The 27997-nt window shown below is 32.9% G+C and overlaps 5 protein-coding genes across 5 annotated transcripts; 3 read left to right on the forward strand and 2 right to left on the reverse strand.

Moving 5' to 3' along the window:
- The first annotated feature begins 2410 nt into the window (after nucleotides 1-2410).
- On the forward strand, nucleotides 2411-5878 carry LOC124931420 (uncharacterized protein Cbei_0202). The gene is made up of 13 exons (XM_047471878.1): nucleotides 2411-2798; nucleotides 2888-2950; nucleotides 3038-3448; nucleotides 3528-3599; nucleotides 3685-3810; nucleotides 3900-4112; nucleotides 4188-4235; nucleotides 4315-4482; nucleotides 4705-4866; nucleotides 5020-5113; nucleotides 5192-5310; nucleotides 5377-5421; nucleotides 5512-5878. The coding sequence occupies exons 1-13, from the start codon at nucleotides 2481-2483 to the stop codon at nucleotides 5746-5748; spliced, it is 2076 nt and encodes a 691-aa protein (XP_047327834.1). The 5' UTR covers nucleotides 2411-2480; the 3' UTR covers nucleotides 5749-5878.
- An 809-nt stretch (nucleotides 5879-6687) lies between these two features.
- LOC124929864 (mucin-2-like) lies at nucleotides 6688-12071 on the forward strand. The gene is made up of 7 exons (XM_047470249.1): nucleotides 6688-10143; nucleotides 10498-10617; nucleotides 10834-10947; nucleotides 11034-11123; nucleotides 11208-11315; nucleotides 11676-11734; nucleotides 11936-12071. The coding sequence occupies exons 1-7, from the start codon at nucleotides 6766-6768 to the stop codon at nucleotides 11970-11972; spliced, it is 3906 nt and encodes a 1301-aa protein (XP_047326205.1). The 5' UTR covers nucleotides 6688-6765; the 3' UTR covers nucleotides 11973-12071.
- Nucleotides 12072-13448: 1377 nt separating this feature from the next.
- LOC124932062 lies at nucleotides 13449-14872 on the reverse strand. The gene is made up of 4 exons (XM_047472665.1): nucleotides 14707-14872; nucleotides 14177-14362; nucleotides 14042-14081; nucleotides 13449-13749 (listed from the first exon to the last, which is right to left on the reverse strand). The coding sequence occupies exons 1-4, from the start codon at nucleotides 14707-14709 to the stop codon at nucleotides 13664-13666; spliced, it is 315 nt and encodes a 104-aa protein (XP_047328621.1). The 5' UTR covers nucleotides 14710-14872; the 3' UTR covers nucleotides 13449-13663.
- Nucleotides 14873-20951: 6079 nt separating this feature from the next.
- Nucleotides 20952-22771, forward strand: LOC124932974. The gene is made up of 3 exons (XM_047473695.1): nucleotides 20952-21812; nucleotides 21888-22534; nucleotides 22620-22771. The coding sequence occupies exons 1-3, from the start codon at nucleotides 21122-21124 to the stop codon at nucleotides 22641-22643; spliced, it is 1362 nt and encodes a 453-aa protein (XP_047329651.1). The 5' UTR covers nucleotides 20952-21121; the 3' UTR covers nucleotides 22644-22771.
- A 1461-nt stretch (nucleotides 22772-24232) lies between these two features.
- Nucleotides 24233-27232, reverse strand: LOC124929865 (putative leucine-rich repeat receptor-like serine/threonine-protein kinase At2g24130). The gene is made up of 2 exons (XM_047470250.1): nucleotides 24682-27232; nucleotides 24233-24591 (listed from the first exon to the last, which is right to left on the reverse strand). Exons 1-2 carry the CDS (start codon nucleotides 27230-27232, stop codon nucleotides 24233-24235), a joined length of 2910 nt encoding a protein of 969 aa, XP_047326206.1.
- Between the last annotated feature and the right edge of the window lie 765 nt (nucleotides 27233-27997).

Here is a 27997-nt window from a genome sequence, read left to right on the forward strand (position 1 = left end):
AATAATACTTTATAAGTTCAACTTTTTAACTAATATAATGATCCTTAATTTTAAGTGTTCGAATTGTCATGTTTATATATATATATATATAATGATGCTTAATTTTAAAAGTGTCTGGATTGTCGGGTCGAGAGTTTTGGTTAATTTGGATATATATGTGAGAGTAAATGAATATTTGGGTCGAATCGCTCATAAATTTAAAACAGTTAAAAATAAAATTAAAAATTCTATAGGTATGTTTCGAACTCGCAACCTAACAAAACAAATATAACATTTTAACCAACTAGGTTAATAACACTTTATATTTTAAATTTAACACCAAATTTAATGAACGCGGAACGTTGTAAAAATATAAGTTCAACTTTTTAACCAACTAATATATATATATATATATATATATATATATATATATATATATATATATATATATAATATGATGCTTAATTTTAAAAATAAATATGTTATATGTATGTTTCGAACTTGCAACCTAACAAAAACAAGTACAACATTTTAACCAACTATGTTAATAAAACTTTATATTTTAAATTCAACATCAAATTTAATGAACGCGGGATATTTATAAAATATAAGTTATTTTTTTAACTAACTAATATATATATATATATATAAAATATGATGTTTAATTTTAAAACTATCTGGATTGTCGGGTCGATAGTTGTGGTTAATTTGGATATATATGTAAGAGTAAATGGATACTTGAGTCGAATTTTGGGTCGAATTTTGGGTGTACCCGCCCATAAACTTAAAACGGTTAAAAATAATATTAAAAATTTTATATATATGTTTCGAATTTGCAACATAACAAAACAAATACAATTCTTTAACAAAATGTGATTTGGATGTGGTTTGCCGAGAAATAATAGGCCGATATCAATTGAAAGTGGTTAAAAAATATGAATCAAATATTTTATTTACCAAAGTGTGAAGGTCACAATGTTAAATGTTAATAACATAATATGAATTAAATATTTGATTGACCAAAGTGAAAAGGTAAGGTTATGAGATAAGGAGTTTATTCGGAAAAAAATGTGACAAAATAAATTGTTTTACCGAAATGAATAAAATGTAAAATTGAAAGTGTTTTATTTTAATATATTATTCGATGAATTATTAGGGATTTTAAACATTGAATACATATTATTATTATTTTTTATTTATATTTTTATCTTGGGTGGAGGACAAGAGAATTTAAAAAAAAAAAAAAAAAAGTGAGACTAATCGGGTCAAAATTTGTGCTAAGGATTATAATTATTACATTTTCAACTTAAATAATTCATTTTTATAGTAAATAAAATTAAAGAGATTATTTTTTTGTTTGGTAAACGTTATCTATATATATATAATGATGCTTAATTTTTAAAGTGTCCGGATTGCCGGGTCGAGAGCTGTGGTTAATTTGGATACTTGGGTCGGATTGTGGGTTGACCATTTTTAAATTTAAAACGGTTAAAAATAAAATTAAAAATGCTAGAGGTATGTTTCGAACTTGCAACCTATCAAAACAAGTACAACTCTTTAACCAACTAGGCTACAAAGATTTTATATTTTAAATTCAACACCAAATTTGATAAACGCGGGTCGTTTTAATATTAATATAAGTTCAACTTTTTAATTAACTAATCTATATATATATAATGATGCTTAATTTTTAAAGTGTCCGGATTGCCGGGTCGAGAGCTGTGGTTAATTTGGATACTTGGGTCGGATTGTGGGTTGACCCGTTTTTAAATTTAAAACGGTTAAAAATAAAATTAAAAATGCTAGAGGTATGTTTCGAACTTGCAACCTATCAAAACAAATACAACTCTTTAACCAACTAGGCTACACAGATTTTATATTTTAAATTCAACACCAAATTTGATAAACGCGGGACGTTTTAATATTAATATAAGTTCAACTTTTTAACTAACTAATCTATATATATATAATGATGCTTAATTTTTAAAGTGTCCGGATTGCCGGGTCGAGAGCTGTGGTTAATTTGGATACTTGGGTCGGATTGTGGGTTGACCCGTTTTTAAATTTAAAACGGTTAAAAATAAAATTAAAAATGCTAGAAGTATGTTTCGAACTTGCAACCTAACAAAAACAAGTACAACTCTTTAACTTTATATTTTAAATTCAACACCAAATTTGATAAATGCGGGACGTTTTAATATTAATATAAGTTTAACTTTTTAACTAACTAATATATAATGATGTTGAATAAATGAATACTTGGGTCGGATTGTGGGTTGACCCACCCATAAATTTAAAACGGTTAAAAATAAAATTAAAAATGTTATCCGTAATTTTTTTTTATGTTTTTATATATTATTACTCGTGCAAAGGCACGGGCTAAATGCTAGTAAAACTAAAACCCAATAAAAACCTCTTACCTTATCTTTCGATTCTACTACTTGTCTGCAGGGGAGAGCTCCATCTTCCGTAGCGGATTCCTTCCATTTCCAGTTTCAGCTATGTCAATGGCTTTAGAACTATCATCCCTACTCTTCTCGCTCCCAAAACCCAACCCCAATTCCCCATTTCGTTACCATCCCCAAAACCTAAGAATCCGATGTGCCAAGAAATCCAAGCGAACCGGAAAATTCAGGTACCCATCTGAGAAGAGGAAGCTAAAGCTCAAACAAGAAACTCAAGATGACGTCGATTCCAAATTTGACGGTATTTGGCGTCTATCAAAACTTAACATTTCTGTCCATTTAGACCCTGGCAAAGATTTCCTACAAGTTTCTGATGCTTTACTCGAAGAAATCGCTAAAGTTCTCGAATTCCCAGTAAGTGGATTCAATTAAAGTTTTGTGAAAACATTAAATGTTCAATTTTTGTGTTGTTAAACTGGGTTTTTCTTCTTTTATCATTTCAGGTTGCATCAATGTTGCCAATAGAAGCATTCACTGTTGTTCGCAAATCTTTTGATGCACGAAAGGTTTCCCCTTGTAATTTTATTCATATCCATGTCATGTTAAACATTCCTCTGATTACTTCCATTGCTTTGATTTTTTTTTTTTTACAGTTTGTAAAGGAGCCCAAATTTGTATACTCTGTCGATATGGATGTAAAAAAACTCTTGGATCTAGAACCTCGAACTTGGGACTTCATTTCCAGAATGGAACCCAAAACTGGTATAATCGAGCACATGCCATATGAGAAAGTTAATGGTGACATAATGAATATGATACATGATTATAAGAAGAAAGATGAAGGTGGGGAGGATTCATACAAGTATGCATCGAGTAAAAGACCAAAAGTAGCCGTTGTTGGTAGTGGTCCTTCTGGTTTGTTTGCTTCACTCATTCTTGCTGAACTTGGAGCAGAGGTTTCGCTAATAGAAAGAGGCCAACCTGTTGAACAAAGAGGGCGTGATATCGGTGCTTTGATTGTTAGACGAATACTACAATTGGAAAGCAATTTTTGCTTTGGGGAGGTTATACTTGAATCCTTATAGCGATTTTTCCCAATATTTGAATGTTGGGTTTTTTATGGTGAGGACTTATCCATGACAGGGTGGTGCAGGTACTTGGAGCGATGGAAAACTAGTGACTAGAATTGGGAGGAATAGTAACAGTGTTTTAGCGGTAAAGGATCATTTCTTTATCGTAATTTCTTTCAATTCTTGTTGAAATTTAGACAGTTTAATTAATTATCATTGTGTTTATCTAGATTATGAACACATTGATTCACTTTGGGGCTCCAAAGAACATATTGGTTGATGGAAAGCCTCATTTAGGAACCGACAAATTAGTTCCACTGCTTCGGAACTTCCGACATCATCTACAAAATCTTGGTGTGAGTTAATTCGATGGTTGAAACTTGAATCCATGTGTTTTTTTGTTTTTTTCTTTAAATTGTAGTTTTTGGGATTTTGTTTTACCCAGGTTGATATCAGATTTGGAACAAGGGTTGATGATTTACTTGTAAAGAATGGAAGCATTCATGGGATTCAGGTTTCTGATTCAAGAAACAACTTGCAGCTAGACAGCAGTAAGTTGGAATTTGATGCAGTTGTTCTTGCGGTTGGTCATTCTGCCCGCGATATATACCAAATGCTTGTTTCACACGACGTCGATCTTGTTCCAAAAGATTTTGCGGTTAGATTTTCCTCTTGGATGTTTTTTTTTCTTCGAAATTCTATGTTTTTAAGCTGGAGTTATTTGTTTGAGCAGATTGGTCTGCGGATAGAGCATCCGCAACAGCTAATAAATGAAATCCAGGTTGGTTTTTTTTGTTGGAAACTTGTTTGAATCCTACTGATTGTCTGTTATCTTTAACCTGTTATTTGACAATTGACAGTACTCAGAAATGGCAGCAGCTGTTCAAAATGGACGTGGTAAAATTCCTGTAGCTGATTACAAGATTGTCAAGTCAATTGATGAATTATATAGTGAGAACACGACTTCTTCTAGCCGTGGGATCAGGAAACGCGGTTGTTATTCGTTCTGCATGTGCCCTGGCGGTCAGGTTTGTTTCATATGATCAGAGATAAAACTGAAAATTAAGTGTTAAGAATATTGAATACTGAATATAAATGAATCATTAAGTTTCTGTATCTGGATCAATTTTTAGAACTTATTCAGAAATTATTTTTTTTGAAAACAGATCCAGATACATAAGCTAAATAAACAGTTATCATATGTAGAACGATTGAATGAAACCAAATGCTAAATAGATAGAAACTTGCAGGTTGTTCTAACCAGCACAAATCCTTCGGAGATATGTACAAATGGAATGTCGTTCTCGAGGCGTGGATCCAAATGGGCAAATGCAGCACTTGTTGTGACAGTATCCCCTGAGGATTTCGCTGATTTCAATTTCCATGGACCTCTAGCAGGAGTTGAATTTCAGGTTTTTTTATTGCAGTAATTTTTTTTAATTTTTTTTGAGAATGCTGGATTCCGCTTCTCTTTCGGAGTGCGACTAATCCCCGCGGATTAAGCACATAGCCCGCAAATTGGATTGGATTGGATTTTAACGACTGTTTGTTTGGTTACTCTCCAGAGGGAGTTGGAGCAGAGGGCGGCTAGATTGGGAGGGGGCGATTTCGTCGTTCCTGCCCAAAGAGTTACCGATTTTCTAGAAAACAATTTGTCAGGTATCTAGAAATTGGTATTTTTCAATTGTATGTTTTCCATCTCGATCTGATCCAGATAATTGTGTGATACTTCTTCAGGAGGTTCTTTACCATCATCTAGCTATCGTCTTGGAGTTAAGGAAGCCAATCTTAATCAATTATTTCCAGATCATATTACCGATGCTTTGAAGAATTCACTTCTTATGTTTGACAAAGAGGTCCGTTATTTTAGTTTTCATTTCTCTTACTTTAGTTTTCTTAATTCACGAACTTTGGGATTTCAGTTACCTGGATTCATTTCGAGTGAAGGTCTTCTTCATGGAGTTGAGGTAATAAGTAGTAGTAGTTTTGTTTGACTAAGTTCAGTTTTTGAAAATATTATTGAAATCTAACAGAAAAAGTGTATTTTTCATTGGCAGACGAGAACCAGTGCTCCTTTGCAAATAACTCGAAGTTCTGATACTTACGAAAGCACAACCTTAAAAGGGCTCTTTCCGGTTGGTGAAGGGGCGGGTTATGCGGGTGGTATTGTAAGTGCTGCAGTTGATGGAATGCTCGCGGGTTTTGCTGTTTCGAAAAAATTGGGTCTTTATGATGGTTCTTTGGACTTGGTTTTAGGCGGCAAGGCTTTGAATGGTGGAATTTTTAAGTACTGAGAAAACATATCATCATCATCAAAGATTTTTGAATGGTGAAGGGGTTGAATATTCAGATGATTAAATTTTGGTGATATTATAATATCAGTAGTCAGTTTTATTTTGATAAATTTAAATCCGTAACTATACTCTATTTATCGTGACTCATTACCCAGAAACTTCAACTACGTTTTAATTGAGAATCGAACCGTGATATTTCTTATGGATTGAGCTACGTTTATTTTAAACAATAATCTCGGTTTAGAAATAAAAAACTTATAGTAAAAAATTTGACAATAAAATAGGGCGCGAAAACGTTCCCCTGAATTGTAGCCTTCAGTTGTCTCTCTCCCTCCCATTCTCTAATCTCTATCTCCTCAATTTCAATCGCTTTTTGGTGATATGATTTTGGAGTCATATTTCTATTTACCTCACCGACTAAGGAATTCATCGCCATTTCATAAGAGGTCATCCATCTGGTATTGTAACCACAGATCTGGTACGGTTTCATCCATTAGGTCTCTTTTCAATTTATTTTCTTTTTTTTTGTTTTCGAAAAAGGTTTTGTTTTCAATCATTGACAATAAAGAATGTGTAAAACAAAACCTTTAGTAGTTCAAGCTATAGATGCTTCAGAAAATTGAATTGTGTCATATTGTGATATGGGCATATGTGTTTATACTGTAGATTCATGGTAATAGACAATGATCTTTCTTGCACATGGTCCGCATTGTTCATAACCCTAGATTTTACTATACTGTATTAAGTTATGTTATTGCTAAGTGTCGTCTGTAAAGAGCTAATTCACTGCCAGACCATTTTGTAGTTTCCTATTACATGAAAGCAGTTAATAATCTAGGTTAATTCACTGCAATCAATTGCATATGGGTAATTCCCCTCGTTCTCTTTAATGGGTGGAAACTTATTTTTTCCTTGTGATTTTTACAGCAGATTTGTCATCATTTTCTTGAGAAAAGCTTGAACATGAATCAGAAATATGAAACATGTATACATGTGGTATAACTAGGACAGTTGTGGATGGATGTAAATAAACCAGAGAAACCATTAAAGAAACATTCTGCAGCGGAAACTTCAAGTCTTTCTTCGGCTACAGATAATAAGAATGATGGAGGAATACGACAGACTCGAACAAAGGAAGTTCGTTCTAGGAAACGTTTCCCTTCACCCAGCATCAGCAAGGCAGTTAATGCAATATCACATTTGGTGCCTAAGAAAACTAAATCAGCTGATAGAAAGCGTTCATCTACACCATCATCACCTAAAAGACCATCAACCCCTGTACAGGATACACTAAATGATATAGAATCAAGAAAAGAAACAGGAATTCGAATGCAGAATCTCAGTGTTTCCATACAATCCGATAACATTCATCCTCCCTTCATTCAAAAGGAAATGCCTGCTGCTCAATTGCTTTCTGATGATGCTTTGATGCCATCATCAAATGTTACACTGGAAACACTTGTCACAGAGCCTACTCCAGAGAGGAAGAGCACTCTTGAAGGGAAGAGTTCCTCTGATTGGTCTGAGAATTCTATACCAGTTGATGGATTGGATGCTCGTCCAGTGGATCAGCATCGATGGCCAAGCAGTACCGGTGGAAAGATATTGTCCAAAACTCTAGCTAGAACTGCCAATATTATTAGTGACAATGTGGTAAAACACTCAGGGTTATCCTCCTTGCGAAGAACGTCTCTTCCTGATGGATTTGGAAAAGATTTACAGAAATCTGCTAGTGATGATGCGAGCCTAGTATCATTTGAGGACCTCGAGACCTTGGAACATGATGCACATTCAGTTGGTGATAACATGCATACATCTTCTCATTCGTCAAAACAATCAAGAATAGTGACTCCTGCATCCCCAAAGAAGATACCCTTTCTACCATCATCTTTCTCTAGAGGTCTGAGTCCATCTCGGTCAAGGGTATCAAATGCTCCTCCTTCGAGAGGTGTTAGTCCAACTCCAATTTTTTCCAAAGGTTTTAATCCTAGTCCAATTCTATCTAGAGGTGTTAGTCCAACTCCATTTCCTTCTAAAGGTATTAGTTCCACTCAAATTCCTTCAACAGGTGTTAGTTCAACCTTGATTCCTTCTGGAGATGTTAGTCCAACTCCAATTCCTTCTAGAGATGTTAATCCCAGTCCAATTCCATCAAGAGGTGTTAGTCCAACTCCATTTCCATCTAGAAGTGTTAGTTCCACTCCAATTCCTTTAAGAGGTGCTAGTTCCATTCCAATTTCTTCTAGAGATGTTAGTCCAACTCCAATTTCTTCAAGAGATGTTAGTCCAACTCCAATGCCTTCTAGAGGTGTTAGTCCAACTCCAATGCCTTCTAGAGGTGTTAGTCCAACTCCAATTCCATCTAGAGGTGTTAGTCCAACTCCAATGCCTTCTAGAGGTGTTAGTCCAACTCCAATGCCTTCTAGAGGTCTTAGTTCAACTTCAATTCTTTCCAAAAGTGTTAGTCCAAGTCCAATTCTATCCAGAGGTGTTAGTCCAACTCCATTTCCTTCTAGAGGTGTTATTCCAACTCCATTTCCTTCTAGAGGTAATAGTTCCACTCCATTTCCTTCCAGAGGCGTTACATCCACTCTAATTCCTGTCAAAGATATTAGTCCGGCTCCAATACCTTCCACAGATGTCAGTCCAACTCCAATTCCTTCCATAGGTGTTATATCTATTCCAATTCCTTCCAAAGATGTTGGTCCAACTCCAATACCTTCCACAGATGTCAGTCCAACTCCAATTCCTTCCATAGGTGTTATATCTAATCCAATTCCTTCCAAAGATGTTAGTCCAACTCCAATACCTTCCACATGTGTTACCTCCACTCCAATTCCTTCCATAGGTGTTTCATCCACTCCAATTCCTTCCAAAGATGTTAGTCCGACTCCAATGCCTTCCGTGTGTGTTACCTCCACTCCAATTCCTTCCATAGGTGTTTCATCCACTCTAAGTCCTTCCAAAGATGTTAGTCCAACTCCAATTCCTTCCAGAGATGTAAGTCCCACTCCAATTCCTTCCAGAGATGTAAGTCCCACTCCAATTCCTTCCAAAGATATTAGTTCAACTCCAATTCTTTCCAAAGATGTTAGTCACACTCCAATTTTAAGAGGTGTTAGTTCCACTACAATTCCTTCCCGAGGTGTTAGCCCAACTCCAGTTCCTTCTATAGATAGTCCAACTCCAATTTCTTCAAGAGATGTTAGTCCAACTCCAAATTCTTCCAGAGATGTAAGTCCCACTCCAATTTCTTTCAAAGATGTTAGTCCAACTCCAATTCCTTCCAGAGATGTAAGTCCCACTTCAATTCCTTTCAAAGATGTTAGTCCAACACCAATTCCTTCCAGAGATGTAAGTCCAACTCCAATTCCTTCCAGAGATGTAAGTCCCACTCCAATTCCTTCCAAAGATATTAGTTCAACTCCAATTCTTTCCAAAGATGTTAGTCACACTCCAATTTCTTTAGGTGTTAGTTCCACTACAATTCCTTCCCGAGGTGTTAGCCCAACTCCAGTTCCTTCTATAGATAGTCCAACTCCAATTTCTTCAAGAGATGTTAGTCCAACTCCAATTCCTTCCCGAGGTGTTAGCCCAACTCCAGTTCCTTCTATAGATAGTCCAACTCCAATTTCTTCAAGAGATGTTAGTCCAACTCCAATTCCTTCTAGTGATGTTAGTCCAACTCCAATTCCTTCCAGAACTGTTAGTCCCACTCCCATTCCTTCGAGAGGTGTTAGTCCAACTCCAATTCTTTCTAGTAGTGTTAGTTCCTCTCCAATTCCTTCCATGAATGTTAGTCCCACTCCTATTCCTTCCATAGATGTTAGTCTAACTCTCATTCCTTCTAGAACTGTTAGTCCAGATCCAATTCCTTCTAGTGGTGTTATTCCAAGTCCAATTCCTATCAGAGGTGTTAGTCCTACTTCAACTCTTTCTACAGATGTTAGTCTCACTTCAATTCCTTCCATAGATGTTAGTCCAACTCTCATTCCTTCTAGAGGTGTTAGTCCCACTCCAATTCCTTCCATAGATGTTAGTTCAACTCTCATTCCTTCTAGAAGTGTTAGTCCCCCTCCAATTCCTTCTAGAAGTGTTAGTCCCACTCCAATTCCTATCAGTGGTGTTAGTCCAACTCCAATTCCTTTTACAGGGGTTAGTCCAACTCCGATTTCTAGTAGTAGCGTTAGTTCATCTAGTTCAACAATACAAGAATCCACTAGTTCAACAGAATTTGTACTCAACTTCATTGGTGACAATAGAGAAGGTAAAGACATCTATAAGCACATAGAAGATGTACATCAGCTTCAGTTACTGTACAATCAACATTTGCAATGGCGATATGTCAATGCCCAGTCTGATGCTGTTCTGCAGAGACAAAAAACTGAAGTAGAGGTATTTTTTCTCTTTTCATTTCCTATTGTGAAGGAAGGTTATAGGGATAATAGAATAAATTTTGACTATTTGATTGAAGCCTTGTTTTGAATCAAAATTACCTTGGGGTTGGTTTCCTACTTTAAAATTGCTGGGGCTTAATGTTTCCCCCACTCCTTGCAATCAGCTCACTTCTGTTTTTGCTATACACATTATCTATTCTTATTGCCAGGCTTATTACTTTAAATGTTGTAAACCATTGTAGGTAGCGTAAATTATTAGGATTGGCGAAGTGAACTCGTACTGCTGGAGGATAAGTTTTATAGAAATATTTACATTTCTTTAATACTACCATAAATCAAAATGATATTGTAGAAATCCTTGTGCGATGTGTCGAATGCAACAATAGAATTGAGGGATCTGGCGATCGAGAAGAGGACTGATCTCCATCAACTAAAGATGAAGTTGAAGTGGCACTCTGTTTTGAAAGAACAGGTCTTTCTTCAAAACTGTTATTTGTCATATAGTTATTATGGCTTGTACCCTATCCATCACATATCAAACAATTTGGTTTCTGAATGGATGAGAAATTTGACCAAAATGGTGTTTCCAAATGCAATACCCATTTATTATTATTTAAAACAAAAAAAAAAAGATACAGGGAAATCCGTTTTTCAGCATATTAAGAATAATTTTCTTTGTGAGGTCCAGATTGTGTTTCTTGATGACTGGGCTTCAATTGAGGGAGATCTTTCTACCTTATCTTGGGCAATTGAAGATCTTGAATCGCGTACTCTTCGTGTTCCCCTTACTGCAGGGGCTAGAGTATGTCTGTCTGTTGACAAACTTTGCATTTGAATTCACTTGATAAATAAGACTAAACTGAACAATTAATTGTTCCTGTTTTCAAGGGGGAAATTGAAACTGTCAATGCAGCCATTTGTTCTGCTCTTCATGTTATCGAGTTGATGGGATCGGCCATTAATGCAAATCTGTCTAGGGTGGGTATTATTTGGCTTTTCATCTTTCTCAATAGTGTTGGTCATCCTATATAGACTTTGTGGTGTGCATGATGCTTGATACAGGTGCATGGATTGAGCTCTATGGTTGCAGAAATGGCTCATATGGCTATACAGGAAAGACTCATGCTTGATGAATGTGGGTCACTACTCACTTCAGTTGCAGCTATGCAGGTGGGTGACCACAATAATACACATACATAATTTCCCCTCATTTTTGTTTGGAAATACCCATATCTGGAGCTGGATCTAGGTTTAAACAAATAAAACACTTTCAAATATTGATTTAGATAAGATAATATTCTAAAACATACGGTACATACCTTAATTATACATATATTTAATAACGTTTTTCTGTTCAAACTCATCTCAAGCTTCAAGTATTTCTAAACTGGGCAGGGTCTTCATGACCATTTAAAAAATAATTGTATCAGGAATCATTTCAAGATCCAAAATACAAACAAAATTAAGTATCATTTACTCTGTACCCTAGGTCTAGTAGATAATGCATCTATTTTCTTGTCATGTGTACAGGTACAAGAATATAGCCTTAGAGGTCATCTTATACAATTGAAAGAAGCATTAAAGCCAAGGTAAATGAGGGCATGCATGTCAAATGAATTCGTGACATTTGATCTATTAGTCATGACTCTTGCCACTTGAACTATTCTAGTGGGTTACGATATGATAAAAAAAAAATCGTATATTATCTTAACTGTACTTTCAAAAATTTCGATAAATATTTATACAACAAGGCAATGACACATTTAGATCCATGACATTTTTGTATGCAGGTATCATATTCGACATCTTGAGTTAAGGAGTAAGTGATTTTTTTATTATCTAACCTCAATATTAACTATTTCATTAACTAGTTTTTATATATTATGTATTATTTTTATAGTGGACATATGACTTTCATATTTGTTGCAGTCTTTTTAGTTTAGAAAATTAGCAGACTATTGGTCCTTTTAGGTAATATTATTTTTACTTAGAACTATCTTGTGCTTTATTGCAGTTTTAATTAAAGTTATACTATTTTCACTTTTTCATTTTTATTAATAATGTGACAAGTGATTTACCTTAAGATGTGAAATATATATTTTGAAATACCTATAAAGCCTGATACAATTATTGCCCAACTAAAACATGAAAATTGACAACCAATAGTATGTTTGTTAAAATTAAATTAACATTTTGAGGTGTTTTTGTTAATACTATAAAAAATTCACGGTCACAACAATTGTGCACCTACTTTAAACGGTTTTATTTTAAATTTAGCTTTTAATATATTTATTTGTTTTTAAAAAAGATTTAAGATATATAATATTATACGATTAAAAGTTATAAAAATACAGTTTTGGTTAATTTAATTAGATAGCTTTTGAATATAAGTGTAAACTATAAATATTTTCTATAAGTTTAATTATTATCAACTATATAATTTATTCAAACCATCATGGACGAATCCAGGATTTCGAATTAGGGTGGACTTAAATTAATAACGAGAAAATTTTGAAAAAAATAAGCATATAAAAGTAACGTTTTATCATTTTTTTAATAATTAAATAAAAAAAATGAATTATATTAATTTTTTTTAAGAAATTAAGGATAATGTCATATTTTTACTATAAAAAAGAAAAAAATTTCGAGATGGGCTTCAGCCCACCCGATTCCGTACATAGATTCGTCCCTGCAAACCATTGAAGTAATTGAAATATTCGTAATTATAAATGAAATTAAATGATAAATGATAGTTAAACCAAGTCTTATTATAAAATTATAAGTCATGAAGGGTAGTTTAACTTGATAGCCAATGGTTAATATAAAAAAAATAATTATTTATGTATATTAAAAATATAAAAAAAATCAATTAACCAAAACGACAAAGCATAACATTAAAAAAAAATGGTAGTAAATAAGTTATCGAACTTGTAAATCCTCGAAAAAACCGATTAACTCCCAAGACAGTCTGGAACAATCTAAGATAAAGAAAAATAGTAAATTAAGTTAATATAACAGTTAAAAAATTAGTTTGATAAGTTAAGAACCTCACTGGTACCTAACCTATTTAATACTCCTTTTTTATTATTATTATTAGTTGATCTTACATATCTTCCTTTTTATGGTAAAAATAACAAAAATGGAGAATAATAGTTTTAACCATTTCCCATCCAACAATAATATTATAGATGATATATAAACCTATAATTAAGAACATTTTGTGATTTTAATGAAATTTAAAATAAAAAATAAAAGAAGAAACAAAATGATACCAAATTCATGGAATTGAAAATTTTCCTCCTCTGTCAAAACAAGTAAGATCATCATGAAAGCAAGTTTAAGCTTTAACATTCATTACATTTTAGGAGAACTCTGTCAAATCATCCAAAAAAAAGCCAAATTAAATTAAGTAGGATGCAGCTTCTTCTTTTCAACTATTTCTATGGGACAGACACAATTGAATAACTATCACAAACAGTGAATCATTACCAGTTTGTCTGTCTTTCTTTCTTTCTTTCTCACCAATTTGCACCACCCTCAATTTCGCGATTTGGGTAGAAGTCATCTGGTCTAACAATGTCTACATCTTCAAATTCATTGTTATCTTCAAGAAAGGAAGAGTGTCAATGTCATATACACAACAAGATATCCTATTTGAAAACACTTATTGTTTATGTTTCTTGATCTGTTTCGCAGTCAGAATCTGTCTCTGGCTGGCTGAATTTGGAAACATATCCAGATACAAAAACATAAATAATAAGTGTCTCCAAATAGGGCTTATAATCTGCATTTTCAACCCAAACAAATAAACCAACAAATGTTGCTAACAATAAAGAAATCATTGCAGATAAATGAATCAAATCCAAAGACATGTAGATAAAGAAGAAGAGAATGACCTCTTCTAAGAGTCAGTGCAACAATAGCATCATTTTCAACCTGAGAGTAGAATGGCATGAAGAATTTGCTAAGCATGATGGAATATAAAACAGGAGAAAACAGGAATAGGGTTAGGGTTATGGTTAAAAACCAACCTTCTGTTCAGCCAATGACTTTGAATCTTCCAACACTTCACCAGTTGTTGGTAGAATCAATCGTTGATCATTAACTGGATGATCAATAAGAACATGCAACTTCTTTTTGATGTCTTCAATAGTCTCAGTTGGTTCACATTGTAAAAAATATGTTGTTTTATTACGCTTTACTCGAATATACATAGCCTGCAATAGTAAACAAACATCAATCTGGGTCAAATTCACATATACCAGTAACAGAGTTCAATCAAGTCTCGAATCACCAACAACTGATTCTAATGATACTGAGTCTAGGTAAAGGGCGTTCATGATTTCTAATGAAAGGCATCACATCTTCAATTCAATGACCTAATTTCTCACCATCGATGAGAATATACCACCTTAGCCTATAATCAGGATTGTTTTCTAGGGTTTTAAGCGCAATTGAACAAATTATGAAACTTTAGATATACCCAAAATCAATGATCTTGCCTATTTCTACTGAAGATAAGAAATTCACAATCAATTCGCCGGCTGCACAGAAAACTCACCATTGACGGCGACTGGAAATTGCTGCTTTGACGACGTTAACTAACCGATCTCAGCCTATCAATCTCACAAGCAGCTGAAGAGAGGAGAAGAGAGAGAGAGAGAGAGAGAGAGAGAGAGAGAGAGAAAAGCTGAAGAGGAAGAGAAGGAGAGAGAGAGAGAGAGAGACATCAGAAATGACCGGAAGTCTGAAGACATGTACAACAACAATTTTCTTTTCTTTCGAAGAAATAGGCCCTTAAACTTTTATTAAGTATAACTAAGCTTCTAAACTTTAAACATAATACATATACATAATCCATCAAATATTTAGAAGGTATATTAAAGACTTATTTAAAATAATTATATTTGATAACAAATAAATAATAATAAAAATATCATAAAAAAATCATTTTATCCTTTTAAATTTAATAAAATTACAGCAATATATATAAAGAAGCCGGTAAATTTGGCGTACTACTATTTATCACTGTCTGAGAATATTCTTTTGAGTTTGGAAATGAGTTTTTGGATTGAAGATGGATTGTGATGTTTACTGCATTTTGGAGTTGAAAATAGTGTTCAGGGTTGGAGATGGTCTTACTCACCTTTTCTTTCTCATCACAAGTATAACTTTTTTCTCTTTTTTTCTATCATTATTATTATTTTTAAATGATTATTTTCAAATATCATAAAATATAAAATAATGAATTAATATTATATATACAAAGTCACATTATTTTTCCATTTTTTTCTCATTACAAGTATAACTTTTCTTATTATTTTTTTATCATAATTTATCTGATTATTTTTTAAAAATTATTAAGACATAGAGAATTAGTACTATATATAAAGTCATATTATTTTTTTCATATTTTTCTCATTACAAGTAAAATAAATTTTCATTCTTTTTTATCATAAATAATCTGATTATTTTTAAAATAATATTTTTAAATATCTTAAAATAAAAATATAATTATATATAAACTAATTATAAAATAAAAAATAATGAAGTATATATTTTTTATTATCTCTAGTTAAGTCACATTTATTTATATCTAATCAATATCTACCGTTTATATATATTTAAAATTATCTTTGGTTATCAAGTAGTCACACTTCTACGTTATTAAATCTCTTTTATATATATATATATATTATTTTATCATTAATTTTATATTTATATAATTATTAAAAAAAATTAAATTTGTACGTACATAAAATATATTTTTTGTTTTTATTTATATATATTATCTTTAATCACTAATTTATATATTTATATATAAATTAGATTTCTCTAATTTATATATTTATATATAAATTAGATTTCTTATAAAATAAACAAGAACTATTTGATTGAGTTCTTGAAGAGAAAGATTGAAAATAATATTATTGATTGAATGAATAATCTTTACAATACAATAGTTTATCTATTTATAATATTTATAATAGTAATAGAGAAATAACTAAATTGAGAAAATATAGGAATTGGTTATTATATTTAGCCTAATTAATAGGAGATAAATAAATAATTTCTCTTATTTATTTAATACTTTATCATCCCCTTCAAGCGATCCCCTTCAAGCGAAAAGGTGAGGCACAAACCGTGAGCTTGCTACGTAAAAGAGCAAATCGATGAGAAGAAAGACCTTTGGTGAAGATATCAGCCACTTGATCTTCACTAGGAATATACTGAATGAGTAGTTGTTTACGAGCAATTTTTTTTTTTTTTTCCGAACAAAGTGAAAATCGATTTCAATATGTTTTGTGCGAGCATGAAATACCGGGTGTGCTGATAAGAATGCGGCACCAATATTATCACACCATAGAACCGGAGAAGAAGAAAGTGAAACTCGAAGTTCACTAATCACACCATAGAGATTAAAACCAACAAAGATCAGCAGTTGTATATGCAAGAGCACAATATTCAGATTCAGTACTAGATATGTGGTTGTTTCAAAAGCTTCACTCCAATAATGTAGTGGCATAGATGCATGAGTCAATAAAGTGAGACCAGTTTCCGTAATATGACGAATTTTTCGTTCAGCAATGCCATTTTGCTCACTAGTATGTGGGCAAGATAAACGATGTAAAATACCATGATTATCTGTTAATGATTTGAAATTTCTATATTTTCCTCCCCAATCAGTTTGCAATATTTTGATTTTACGACTAAATAAATTTTCAATAAGTCGAAGAAAGTTGATAAACGTATTCAAGACATCCGACTTTTTCTTTAGCGGATATATCCACGTGAATTTGCTAAAATCATCCACAAAATGTACGAAATAACGACCATTAAATGAAAATTCAGGAGCAGGTCCCCAAACATCTAAATGAATTAGGTCTAAAGGAGCCATAAATGTAGATTTTGAAGCTAAAAAAAGGAGTTTATGTGCTTTCCCATATTGACATGATCCACAAAAAGAAATAGTATTACTACCTGAAACTGGTAATTTAAAGTGTGATATAACTAAAGATGTAGTAGCGCTAGAATGATGTCCAAGTCGTGAATGCCAAATTTGAGCCGGAGATCTAATACCAATAAATGCTTGTTTATTAGAACATGTTGAAAACAAACTTTCAGTAGGTTCAATGCAATAAAGTCCGTCCTTGAGTAATCCCTTAAGAAGCACTATCTTCGTATCTCGGTCGTTTCCGACTTTGATAGTTTGAGTGTCTGTATAAGGAGCATGTACATGTAGATTATTAAGATCGGAAGTAATATGGTCAGTAGCACCTGAATCTGGACACAAAGTGGGATCTACAATAGTAGACGATGTAACTAACATTGTCGTAGGATTTGTACAAGGATTAAAACGAGGGCACTCGAGAGCACTATGTCCTTGTACATTACATATTTGACAAGATGGATTATAAAAACAACTTTTGGAGCGATGACCAATTTTATGACAAAAATTACATTGCGGACGATTATTGTCTCGATTCTGTCTTTGGTTTACAATAGTAGACGATGTAACTAACATTGTCGTAGAATTTGTAGAAGGATTAAAACGAGGGCACTCGAGAGCACTATGTCCTTGTACATTACATATTTGACAAGATGGATTATAAAAACAACTTTCGGAGCGATGACCAATTTTATGACAAAAATTACATTGCGGACGATTATTGTCTCGGTTCTGTCTTTGGTTCTTTCCGCCTCCATGCCTATAAATATAAGCAACATTCGCCGAAACGTTTGAGCGCGAAATATTTTCATAATGGAATTTTCTTTTCTTGAATATGAGTCGTTGTTCATAATTTAGAAGGATGTCTGTCATCTCATTAAACAATAGATCTTGTCCGGAAGTTAGAGCACATATCATTGGCTCAAACTCGTCTCCAAGCCCGTTGAGTAGAGTTAGTTGCAGATCTTGATCAGAAACATATTGTCCGGCAGCGATAAGTGCATCTGATAGGTTTTTGATGTGTTGAATGAAGTTAAGAAGAGAACCACTACCTTTGTGTGCGTTTAGGAGTTGACTCCGTAACTCAAATAGTCGGCTCTTTGATTGAGAAACATAGATTTTCTCTAAGGTTTTCCAAAGTTCTTGTGCCGAAGATGATTTTGAGACTTGTTGACGAATCTCGTCGGTCAATGTTGAAAAGAGCCATGCAAGTACCCTTTGATCTTGGATACGCCATTATTTAAACTTTGGATTCTTGATTTGAATTGTATTATTTTGACCATCTGTTTCTTGAAGAAATTTGGGAGGAGTTTCAAGATTTCCTTTTACTATATCCATAAAATCATAACCTATCATGATTGGAGTAACTTGTGATTTCCAATAGATATAATTATATTTATCAAGCTTTACACTTCCAGATATTATTGGTAGAATTGAGGAGTGATATTGTTCTTCCATTGAAATCGTTTTCGGGAGTTTTCCCTTATACGCTCTGATACCAAATTAGATTTCTTGAATTGATAAAATAAACAAGAACTATTTGATTGAGTTCTTGAAGAGAAAGATTGAAAATAATATTATTGATTGAATGAATAATCTTTACAATAGTTTATCTATTTATAATATTTATAATAGTAATAGAGAAATAACTAAATTGAGAAAATATAGGAATTGGTTATTATATTTAGCCTAATTAATAATAGGAGATAAATAAATAATTTCTCTTATTTATTTAATACTTTATCAATATATAATTATTAAATTATATATATATATATATTATTTAAAAAAATATTTTAAAGGTTAAAAGTAAGTGAATAATTAGGAGATCACCCTAATATTTTTGTAAATGTATAGATAAAATAAATAATATATAAATATGATATATATATAAGAGATTTAATAACTTTATAGATAAATATATAATTATCTATAAAGTTATATATATTAAAGATAATATATATATATATATATATATTTATATATATATATATATATATATATATATATATTTATATATTATTATTTTTAAGTTGAGCGGTTAAACATCATATAAACAATTGACATAAAAGTGATTTGTGATCTTTTCTAAAAGTTTAAGAGATTATTTGTTTTAAAAAATAATTAAAAAGTTAAAAGTATGCTATTAAAATAATTGAAATCAAAATAATTGAAGGAGTACTCAAGTAACTTTTTCTAAAGAATATATATATATGAACCGTGAGCAAAATTAACATGTGTAGTAATTCATAGATAAATCAAGTTGAGGGGTTGGTTTAGTAATTCATGTCAAAAAATCTAAAATGAACTTAACCTGCCCGAATTCAACTCGATTTCATCAATCGACCCAATTCGAATCAACTCGATGTAATTAATACCATGTCTTTCTATTCCAAATTAAAATGACATTAACAAAAAAAAAAAAAAATGAAGTTAAATCACAAATGAGTTTTATTTCAAATAAGTAAGAAAGAACAAACACAAACCTTGTAAAAGAAAATTATAAACTGATTGACGAATCTACTTTGGGTCATTTCATGTCAACTTAATTTCGACTCGAACCCAAAAATACATACATGAACTAAATTAATTTTTTTTCATGTTCAGATCGTATTTTCGTGTAAGGTCAAAAATTGTCATCTTTATCCTTAGATAAATATATAAGTTGTGAATCTTTTTATTATGTAATTGGTAGTATTAATTTTTCATAATTTTATATAATAAAATTAACTCATTTCTAAGTAGATCAATGGTTACCTTATTAAATTCCAACTTAAAGAGAATCATTTTATGATATGAGCTATAATTTTGAAACTCGACCCGGTCATCAATTTAGTGAAGGGACACCGGATCACTAGGTTACTAGTTTAACCGGTATGTCAACTTGTTCAACGAGTGAGTTTCATAAGTTGATGACAATAAGTTAAAAGAAGTTGAAATAAAATAGACTTAACTAGATTATGTGAGAGACAATGTTTCAAATCAAACTATATCCTGGGTGATCCAGGAATTTTCCTATTTTTTTTTCAACTGATATTTCGATATAGAAAGATTTTCTTATTTCTTCACCGCGAGTTCTCGCATCATTTGATTGAAAAGATATTATATCACCGTGATAAATATGTTTTTATATGGAGAAGAAACTATATTTAAGTTATGATTTAAAATATCACCTTAAATCGTTCAGGTAGGAAGTGGAGCTTGAGGTGAATGAAAGAATTTGTCAATTTCGGTGTCTAGAACTAGAAATCGATAATCTATTCACATGAAACTAGAAATAGGTAAACCCAATAAGAATAAAAAAACGGGGAAAGGAGAACTGAGAGAGTAATAAATGAGAAAAAAAAGTGTTTCTTTAAAAATGTTAAGATAAACCCGCTAGGTTAATTCGAGCTGCCGAATTTCCGGTCTAACTGTCGAGTTTAACTGGGATGATTGCATTTCTAATTTTTTCATCAACCCAGCTCGGTTTGACCACCGGTTCACCACATTTATCGGTCCGACCGGAAAACTAGGTCGAATTTTAAAACTATGATTATTAACGACAATATCAACTATTATATGTGTATAGTCTAATTCTATTCTAGAAGTATATTGTTGTATGTTTATGTTGAAGTTGTTAATGTTATGTGTTTCAAAGCCTTGGGGGCAAGCTTATCAAAGCTTAAGGGATCGAGAAAAAGAAATTGATTATATTTGAGTTAATTTTAGGGTTAAGAAAAATGAGTGGCTTGAATTTAATTTGTTGAGATCTTATTGAGTAAAGGGTCGCGAACCATGCAATTAAAATCAAAGAAAAGAAAAAAAGAATCCAAATAACATTACTCCCTCTCCGCAATCCTAGGTTTATCAACTATGATCAATGTCTCTGTTCCAGATTCTCTTCACAACCCAAATCACCATTCTTAAAAACAACCCATGCATGTCTGTTCTTCAATTTTGTAAAATCAAACAATATCAATCGATCAACATCTCCCATTTCAAAAAGCTCACACCTTTCAATTAAGAAATCTCAATTATTCATTTCATGGCAGAATTCAACAGCCCAAGGTACCGTTCTGGAGCAGCAGAAAAGGAGATAAAAGAAACCCTTTACGCCCAACAAAAGCTTCTCAAAAATATTTCCAATGATTTGGAAGTTGAAAGAGAAGCGGCTTCAAGCGCCGCGAGCGAAGCCCTTTCGATGATATTAAAACTTCAAGGAGAGAAAGCAGCCTTAATGATGGAGGCTAATCAATACAAAAGGTTAGCCGAAGAAAAAATGTGTCATGCAGAAGAAGCAATTGCCATTTTTGAAGATATCATTTATCAGAAAGAAATGGAGATTGTTTCTTTAGAATATCAACTTCAAGCTTACCGTTATAAACTCGTTAGCATGGGTTGTAATGATATCGGAGTATATGAATCCAGTTTTCCAGAACATCTGTTACAGAGAAACGACAGGTCTGGAGACAATATCGGAGGAGATCAGGGGAGTTTAAGAAGAAACTCAATGCCTACATTTTCTTCGTTCAAATCCTTCGACCAGAAAAGGGTTTTAAACGATTCTTCTGATTTGATCCCGGAAATAGAGGAGGAGTTAGAAATTTTTAAGGATGCAGATGATTCTGTCGACGACGGGGAAAACAAATCTATGGATGATGTTATGGTTGGAAACGACATGAACATGTATTGGGATCAAATTCAAAAGCTAAACCAACGATTAAAGGGAATAACAGGTTCTTTCTTCTAAGATCTCTATCTCGATTTGTTTGTTTGTTTAAGAAATGTTTTCTTAAGAAAAACATAAACAGGGTGGGGAGGAGACAACCCTTTTGCATCAAACTCAAAGGGAGATCAAGAACAAGAACAAGACCAAGAACAAGATCACAATCGGGGAAAAGAACAAGAACAAGATCACAATTGGGGAAAAGAACGAGAACAAGAAGAAGAACGCAAAGAACAACCGGTTTCCTCTGTATTGCGTTCGATTTCTTTGGCACCAATTATAACTAACCATAAGCGCACATCTCCATCCAAAGTCCATGACGTGTTTGAAGTTCCACAGAGTGAAGGAAACGAAATACCAAGAACAACAGGACCCCTTGCGCGAATGGCAACTGAAAATGTAAAAAAGATGATGAATTTGCATACAGGTAAGAGGTTGTTAACAAGGCCAACCGACATTAGTATGTTGGCTTCGGATCATCCGTATTCGATAGAGATTGGTGAATCTCAAACTTCGATTCAGCCACCAATTAGACCTACCAAAGTTAAAGGGTGTAAAAAATGTGGTCATTTGGGTGATTTTGGAGGGTTGATGATTTTGAAGGACATACAAGAAAAAGTTAATTCAATCCAGTTAGATATTAGAACCTTAAAGGATGATCATCAGAATAATAGATCATCATCTTCTTCAACTAGATCACATGATCAACCCAACCTAAACAATCTAAGTGAGGTATATCTATATGAAATCTTTCATTATTTTCTCATTCTTCATCAAAAACTAAATGAATGTTAATCTTGGTTGGTTTAATTTGCAGTTAATGCTACACTTTTGGCTGTGAAAGCTTAATGGATTCTATCAACCTGAGCATCTATTCTCCTCCACGCCTTCTCTATCGCAAGAATATAGCGAGAGAAGAGCTATCGCTCAGCGACTTCATTTCAGATTCAGTTTTGTTTTTCAAACTATATGTACATAATTGATCATGTCTTTTTAGAAGTTCTTATGTTAGTTCTAGTTTTGTTACCATCGAAAGTGATTAACATTAATTACTTTAGTTGTATAACATATATGAACTATAGTAGCTATGAACTATAGTAGCTAGAGCTTCTCCAATTCCATATATATGCGTTCTTAATATGTCACCTTAAATACCATTTAATTCTTCTTCGTGAAAGGGTCACCTTGTTTGAAATCGTTGAACTAAATCTATTTAATGGTTTTCGATAAATGATGGAAAATTAACTCGAAATACCTCATAGCCCACGCAAATGAGACACATAATTGTAACATTAATCATAATTTACCTCGCTTGATAATTGATATCTAGTTTCAACATATCCTATTGTCTCATGAATCTAAAGGATTTTAACAATGTAATATAGAGGAGACCGGTTGATAGATTGTAATAGATCAATCTTCCATTAACTCACAACCCTCATTATTGATATTAACAATGGGAAATGATTTTTTAGCGACAAGATTTTTCCTTGATCAATAATGCTCTAGCTTTTACTAGTACTTACTATGTACTAAAATATTAATGTGGAATTTAATTATTAACATTTATAATAAATAATTTCAAAGAAGGAGAATTCACCATTACATACTTGACACATCCATTTTATCAATATGGAAAAATAAGATATTTATTTTATTATTGGGCACCAACTCACTAATATGAGATCATAGTGAAGATCAATTATTGCATCAACTCATATTTTTTTTTATAAATTGTTAAAGACAAAAATCATTTTAGTAAGTGAGTTTGGTATTATAAAACCTTCCACTAACTTGCTTACTCAAATCAATATTTAATCACCAAAAGATTTGAAATGGATAGTTGGCCTAAAAAAAATAATAATAGTGCCAATTGATTATGCAAAGCACCATCTTTTTTTGTTTTTGTTACATAACTACTAGAACTCAATAGAATGTTGGATTATAAAAGGCAAAGATATTGGGTGGATAAAATATTAGTACTATATGAAGGTCATTAACTTAATTTAAAGCTAAATGAGTTGTTTGATTGGATCTAAGTTGATGGCAATCCAAAGTTGAAAGTGGAGAATAAAATAGAGAAAACCCATCAAAATAAAAATAAAGTTTATTGTCTTATTCATACATTTTCTCAATTAGTACACTATAGCTCAATTATTAATACATTAAGTGAGGTCATAAGTCTTAACTATGAAATCTTACTATTTTCCTGAAAAACAAAATACACCACATACCAACTTCTTATTAATATTCATTTTCTTTACAAAATGTCCATCTATACATAATGAAAGAATTTATCTTAAAAAATGTAAAGGTGTCACAAACTTAACTCAATAAACATTATGAAACGAATCACAAATCCAACAATAAACATTTTGGAACAAATGTTTTAAGATGAAAATCTATGAATTCTATATATTTTAACCATTTTTACGAAAAATAGAGTTTCAACCGCATCATTTCTTGAGCCACGTCTAACATAGTTGGTCTCGTTGAAGAGTTATATTGCGTGCACATCAAACCGAGCTCAATCAACTCCAACACGACTCCACGCCACGTCTCGATGTCATATGTAATTTGATTGTGACATGGACCCTGCCTAATTTTGAGTGCTTCTTCCACCAAAGGCTCGAGCTTATGAGGGTAGTGACCCTTCACCCAATCATGCATTGTTAGGCCTTCGTGAAAAAGAACATCGGTTGGCCTTTTCCCCGTTATTATCTCGAGAATAAGAATTCCAAAACTATATACATCGCCTTGTATAGATGCCTTCCTCCCCAAGCCATACTCTACCATTAGTGTAAAAAGAAAGTTAAAGATAACAGTATTTTGAATATGTTTCACATTAAATTTAGTTTTCAACCGTTTATTTAAAATACCTGGTGCAATGTAGCCAACCGAACCACAAAGCAGGCCATCGGTAGAGCCATAAGAAGTCAAGTCATCCACTAAAGAATTAACCTTATCTTCACCACCTTTAACCAACCTCGAAATACCGAAATCGGTTACCAAAGCTGTCAAATCATCGTCGAGAAGAATGTTGCTCGGTTTAAGATCACAATGAACGACTCTAACCGGAGAATGATGATGCAAATAGGCCACCCCTTCAGCAACATCACTACAAATGCTAACCAATTGAGCCAAGTCCAAGTCCAACACTCGAACCACCCCGAATTTCGGGTACAAATGGTTCTCGAGGCTTCCATTCGACATTAAAGGAAAAACCAAAGCTTTGAAATCCGGCCTGCTGCAAATTGTGAGAATTCTCACCAAATTCCTATGCCTTGTCCTCTTAAGAACTTGACATTCTCTTCGAAAACTCCCCGAAATCTCTTTCGCAGTCGAATCCAACACCTTCACCGCTATTCTCGTGTTGTCTCTCAGAATTCCCTTATAAACGTGACCAAATCTACCCGAACCGATCAGGTTCGAGCTGCTAAAACCGTTAGTCGCTTCGATAAGTTGTCTACGTGAGATTCTCGGGTATTTAATCTCCCCCGGTTCTTCTTCTTCTACTTGCTTGTCTTGATTATCGAATCCTCGTTTACTAAACTTCGACTTTAGTACAAAATGGTAGCCGATTAGCAAACACAATATAAGTAAAAACACAAGTGAGACTACAACCGGTAAAAACAGAGCACGACGAAGTCTCAATCTCTTCTTACATCTTTTCAATCCTAATTTGATGGATCCACATAACCCAGGATTACCCGCAAAGGAATCAAACCCCATCTTCGAAAAAGCTCCCTTATTCGAAACATTCCCATGGAAACCATTAAAGGAAAGATTTAGTTTACTAAGAGTAGAGGATGTTTGAAGAGACGACGGTATTTCCCCTGTTAACCGGTTAAAGGATATATCGAGCTCCTTAAGGTAAGGAAGTCGACCTACCGATTCAGGAACAGAACCTTGAAACATATTATTCGACAAATTTAAATGTTCCAACGCAATGCAACTTCCAATCTGAGGTGGGATTGATCCAGATAGTTTATTAAACGATAAATCAATCGAAAGAACCATATCCATTTTACTTAGCTCCAATGGTATAGAACCTTCAAGTTCATTGTTGGATAGATTCAAATATATCTTCAAGTTGTTCAATCCAACAACTAATTCACTTGGTATTTGACCTGAAATTCTATTGTAGCTAAGATCAAGAATCTCCAAGTTAATACATTTTCCCAAACTTGGTGGTATTGTTCCAGAAATCTGATTTTCATGAAGCAATAATCTCCTTAATTGAGAAAGATTGTAGAAACTATCTGGGATTGAACCCGAAAGCTTGTTCTTCGATAAATCAAGAAGACCCAGATGAAGAACTTCACCAAAAGCCGAAGGAATCTCACCGGATAATGAATTATTCGACAAGTAAAGTCTTTCAAGCTTCTCCATTCCCCGGAATTCAGATGGGATTGTTCCGTTTAAGAAATTGCTCGATAAATTCAACAGGGTGAGATTAACAAGGTTCGATATTTGAGGAGGAATCGAGCCGTAGATTAGATTGTCGTCAAGATGAATCTCGACAAGATTCGATGAGAGAAATCCTATAACATGAGGAATCTCACCCCCGAGATTGTTTCCCGCCAATTCGAGTTCTTGAAGATTTGAAGAATTAGTTAAAGAAGAGAAAAACGGTTGGAGATCATCGTTTTCGTTGTGGCTTACGAAGTTATTGTATGAAAGATATAAGAACTGTAAATGTGGCATCTTGATAATAACTTCGGCCGGTAACTCGCCGGAGATGAAATTCGATTCCAAATCAAGCCATTGTAATTTCGTCGAATTCGAAAGTGATTTTGGAAATCGACCGGTGAGATGATTAGACCAAAGAAGAAGAAACCTTAACTGTTTAAGCTCACATTGATTCTTCAATGGTATTTCTCCACTAAGTGAATTATTTGAAAGATCTAAATATTGTAAATAAGAAGATCCATTGCATAAAAGTTTCTCCGGTATCTCCCCACTTAGTTTATTACTTCCAATCGAAAGATAAACCAATTGATCAAGATTTCCAAGTTGTATTGGAACATTCCCTTCTAGAAGATTCGATGAAAGACTTAGCTGCGTTAGTGAAGATAAAGAACCAATCTCGGGTGGGATTTCACCATATAAGAAGTTACCGGACAAATCGAGAATAGTTAAAGAAGAAAGTTTTCCGATCGCCGGAGAGATTGTTCCGGCAAGGTCTCTTCCACTCAAATCAAGCTCCACCACTCGAACTCCACGCTCATCGCATTTTACCCCGGCCCATTTGCATAATTGAACTCCCGAGGAGTTCCAATTATTTAAATTATGTCTGGTATCGAGAACAATACCAGACATAAACGAGAGGAGAGATGCCCGATCCTGAAAAATTGGATCGGTTGACAATCCTCTCGTGAATTCTACTAAGAATAAGAAGATAAGACTAAAACTAGGAAAAAGACCCATTGATTTAGGTGGTTGTTGTTTAGGGTGGAAGTGTTTTTTTGAATGAGGGAAGGAGGGATGGTGGGATTGAACAGGAGAAATGGAAATAGGGTTTTTATAAGGATTAGAAAAGTCAAAATTGAAATTAAATAAGGATAGTAAAAATTAATGTGCCTAATTTTAACTTAAACATAAACCAGAAAGTCAACCAATGAGAATTCAGAATATGTGACACGTCAGAAATGTTACATGTTCATGAAGTAGGCCTAACTGTGGATGGATGTAAATATAAAATAAAATAAAATAAAATAAATGAAGTATACATTGCTTGTGGGTAATGTATTTGTAATATTATGATTTAGTGGATGATGAGTTGTTAAATTGAAAAATAAATATTAAGTTAATTTGCACGCTTAGAAAGATAGATTTTGAGGATTTTTAACATAACTTAGTTTATTGTTGGGTTATTTTTAAAATTTTAATTAGTTAAATTGTTATAGTATTTAAAATTTAATTTGATCAAAGTAGGAGTATTCTGAAAATTTGAGTTATTAAGATGAATGAAAGAAAATAAGATGTGATAAAAAAAAATTGTTATAAAATTCTAACATTAAATGAGTTTTAAGAGCTTTGATTATGTTTATTTAACAATATTATATTTTTTACAAATGTATTATAGATATTTTTAAAAAACTTTATAATTAATTAATTTATAGGGATTATATGTTTTGGTGAGATAAAGAGAGTGGCTGACATTCATTTATAAGAATTATTGTAATATTAATT

Source organism: Impatiens glandulifera, chromosome 3, assembly GCF_907164915.1.
Source record: "Impatiens glandulifera chromosome 3, dImpGla2.1, whole genome shotgun sequence".
NCBI lineage: Eukaryota > Viridiplantae > Streptophyta > Magnoliopsida > Ericales > Balsaminaceae > Impatiens > Impatiens glandulifera.

What these genes read in the sequence shown, in the direction of transcription:
- LOC124931420 (XM_047471878.1), top strand. Translation starts at nt 2,481, where the DNA reads ATGTCAATGGCTTTAGAACTATCATCCCTACTCTTCTCGCTCCCAAAA. An exon ending in AATCTTTTGATGCACGAAAG is followed by an intron (nt 2,951 to 3,037) that starts GTTTCCCCTTGT and finishes TTTTTTTTACAG; the next exon opens with TTTGTAAAGGAGCCCAAATT. An exon ending in GTCTTCTTCATGGAGTTGAG is followed by an intron (nt 5,422 to 5,511) that starts GTAATAAGTAGT and finishes TTTCATTGGCAG; the next exon opens with ACGAGAACCAGTGCTCCTTT.
- LOC124929864 (XM_047470249.1), top strand. Translation starts at nt 6,766, where the DNA reads ATGGATGTAAATAAACCAGAGAAACCATTAAAGAAACATTCTGCAGCG. An exon ending in CCCTTACTGCAGGGGCTAGA is followed by an intron (nt 10,948 to 11,033) that starts GTATGTCTGTCT and finishes CCTGTTTTCAAG; the next exon opens with GGGGAAATTGAAACTGTCAA. An exon ending in AAAGAAGCATTAAAGCCAAG is followed by an intron (nt 11,735 to 11,935) that starts GTAAATGAGGGC and finishes TTTTGTATGCAG; the next exon opens with GTATCATATTCGACATCTTG.
- LOC124932062 (XM_047472665.1), bottom strand. An exon ending in AGTCATTGGCTGAACAGAAG is followed by an intron (nt 14,082 to 14,176) that starts GTTGGTTTTTAA and finishes TTCTACTCTCAG; the next exon opens with GTTGAAAATGATGCTATTGT. An exon ending in TGCACTGACTCTTAGAAGAG is followed by an intron (nt 13,750 to 14,041) that starts GTCATTCTCTTC and finishes CCTTTCTTGAAG; the next exon opens with ATAACAATGAATTTGAAGAT.
- LOC124932974 (XM_047473695.1), top strand. Translation starts at nt 21,122, where the DNA reads ATGGCAGAATTCAACAGCCCAAGGTACCGTTCTGGAGCAGCAGAAAAG. An exon ending in ACGATTAAAGGGAATAACAG is followed by an intron (nt 21,813 to 21,887) that starts GTTCTTTCTTCT and finishes AAACATAAACAG; the next exon opens with GGTGGGGAGGAGACAACCCT. An exon ending in ACCTAAACAATCTAAGTGAG is followed by an intron (nt 22,535 to 22,619) that starts GTATATCTATAT and finishes TTTAATTTGCAG; the next exon opens with TTAATGCTACACTTTTGGCT.
- LOC124929865 (XM_047470250.1), bottom strand. Translation starts at nt 27,232, where the DNA reads ATGGGTCTTTTTCCTAGTTTTAGTCTTATCTTCTTATTCTTAGTAGAA. An exon ending in GGTTGGCTACATTGCACCAG is followed by an intron (nt 24,592 to 24,681) that starts GTATTTTAAATA and finishes CACTAATGGTAG; the next exon opens with AGTATGGCTTGGGGAGGAAG.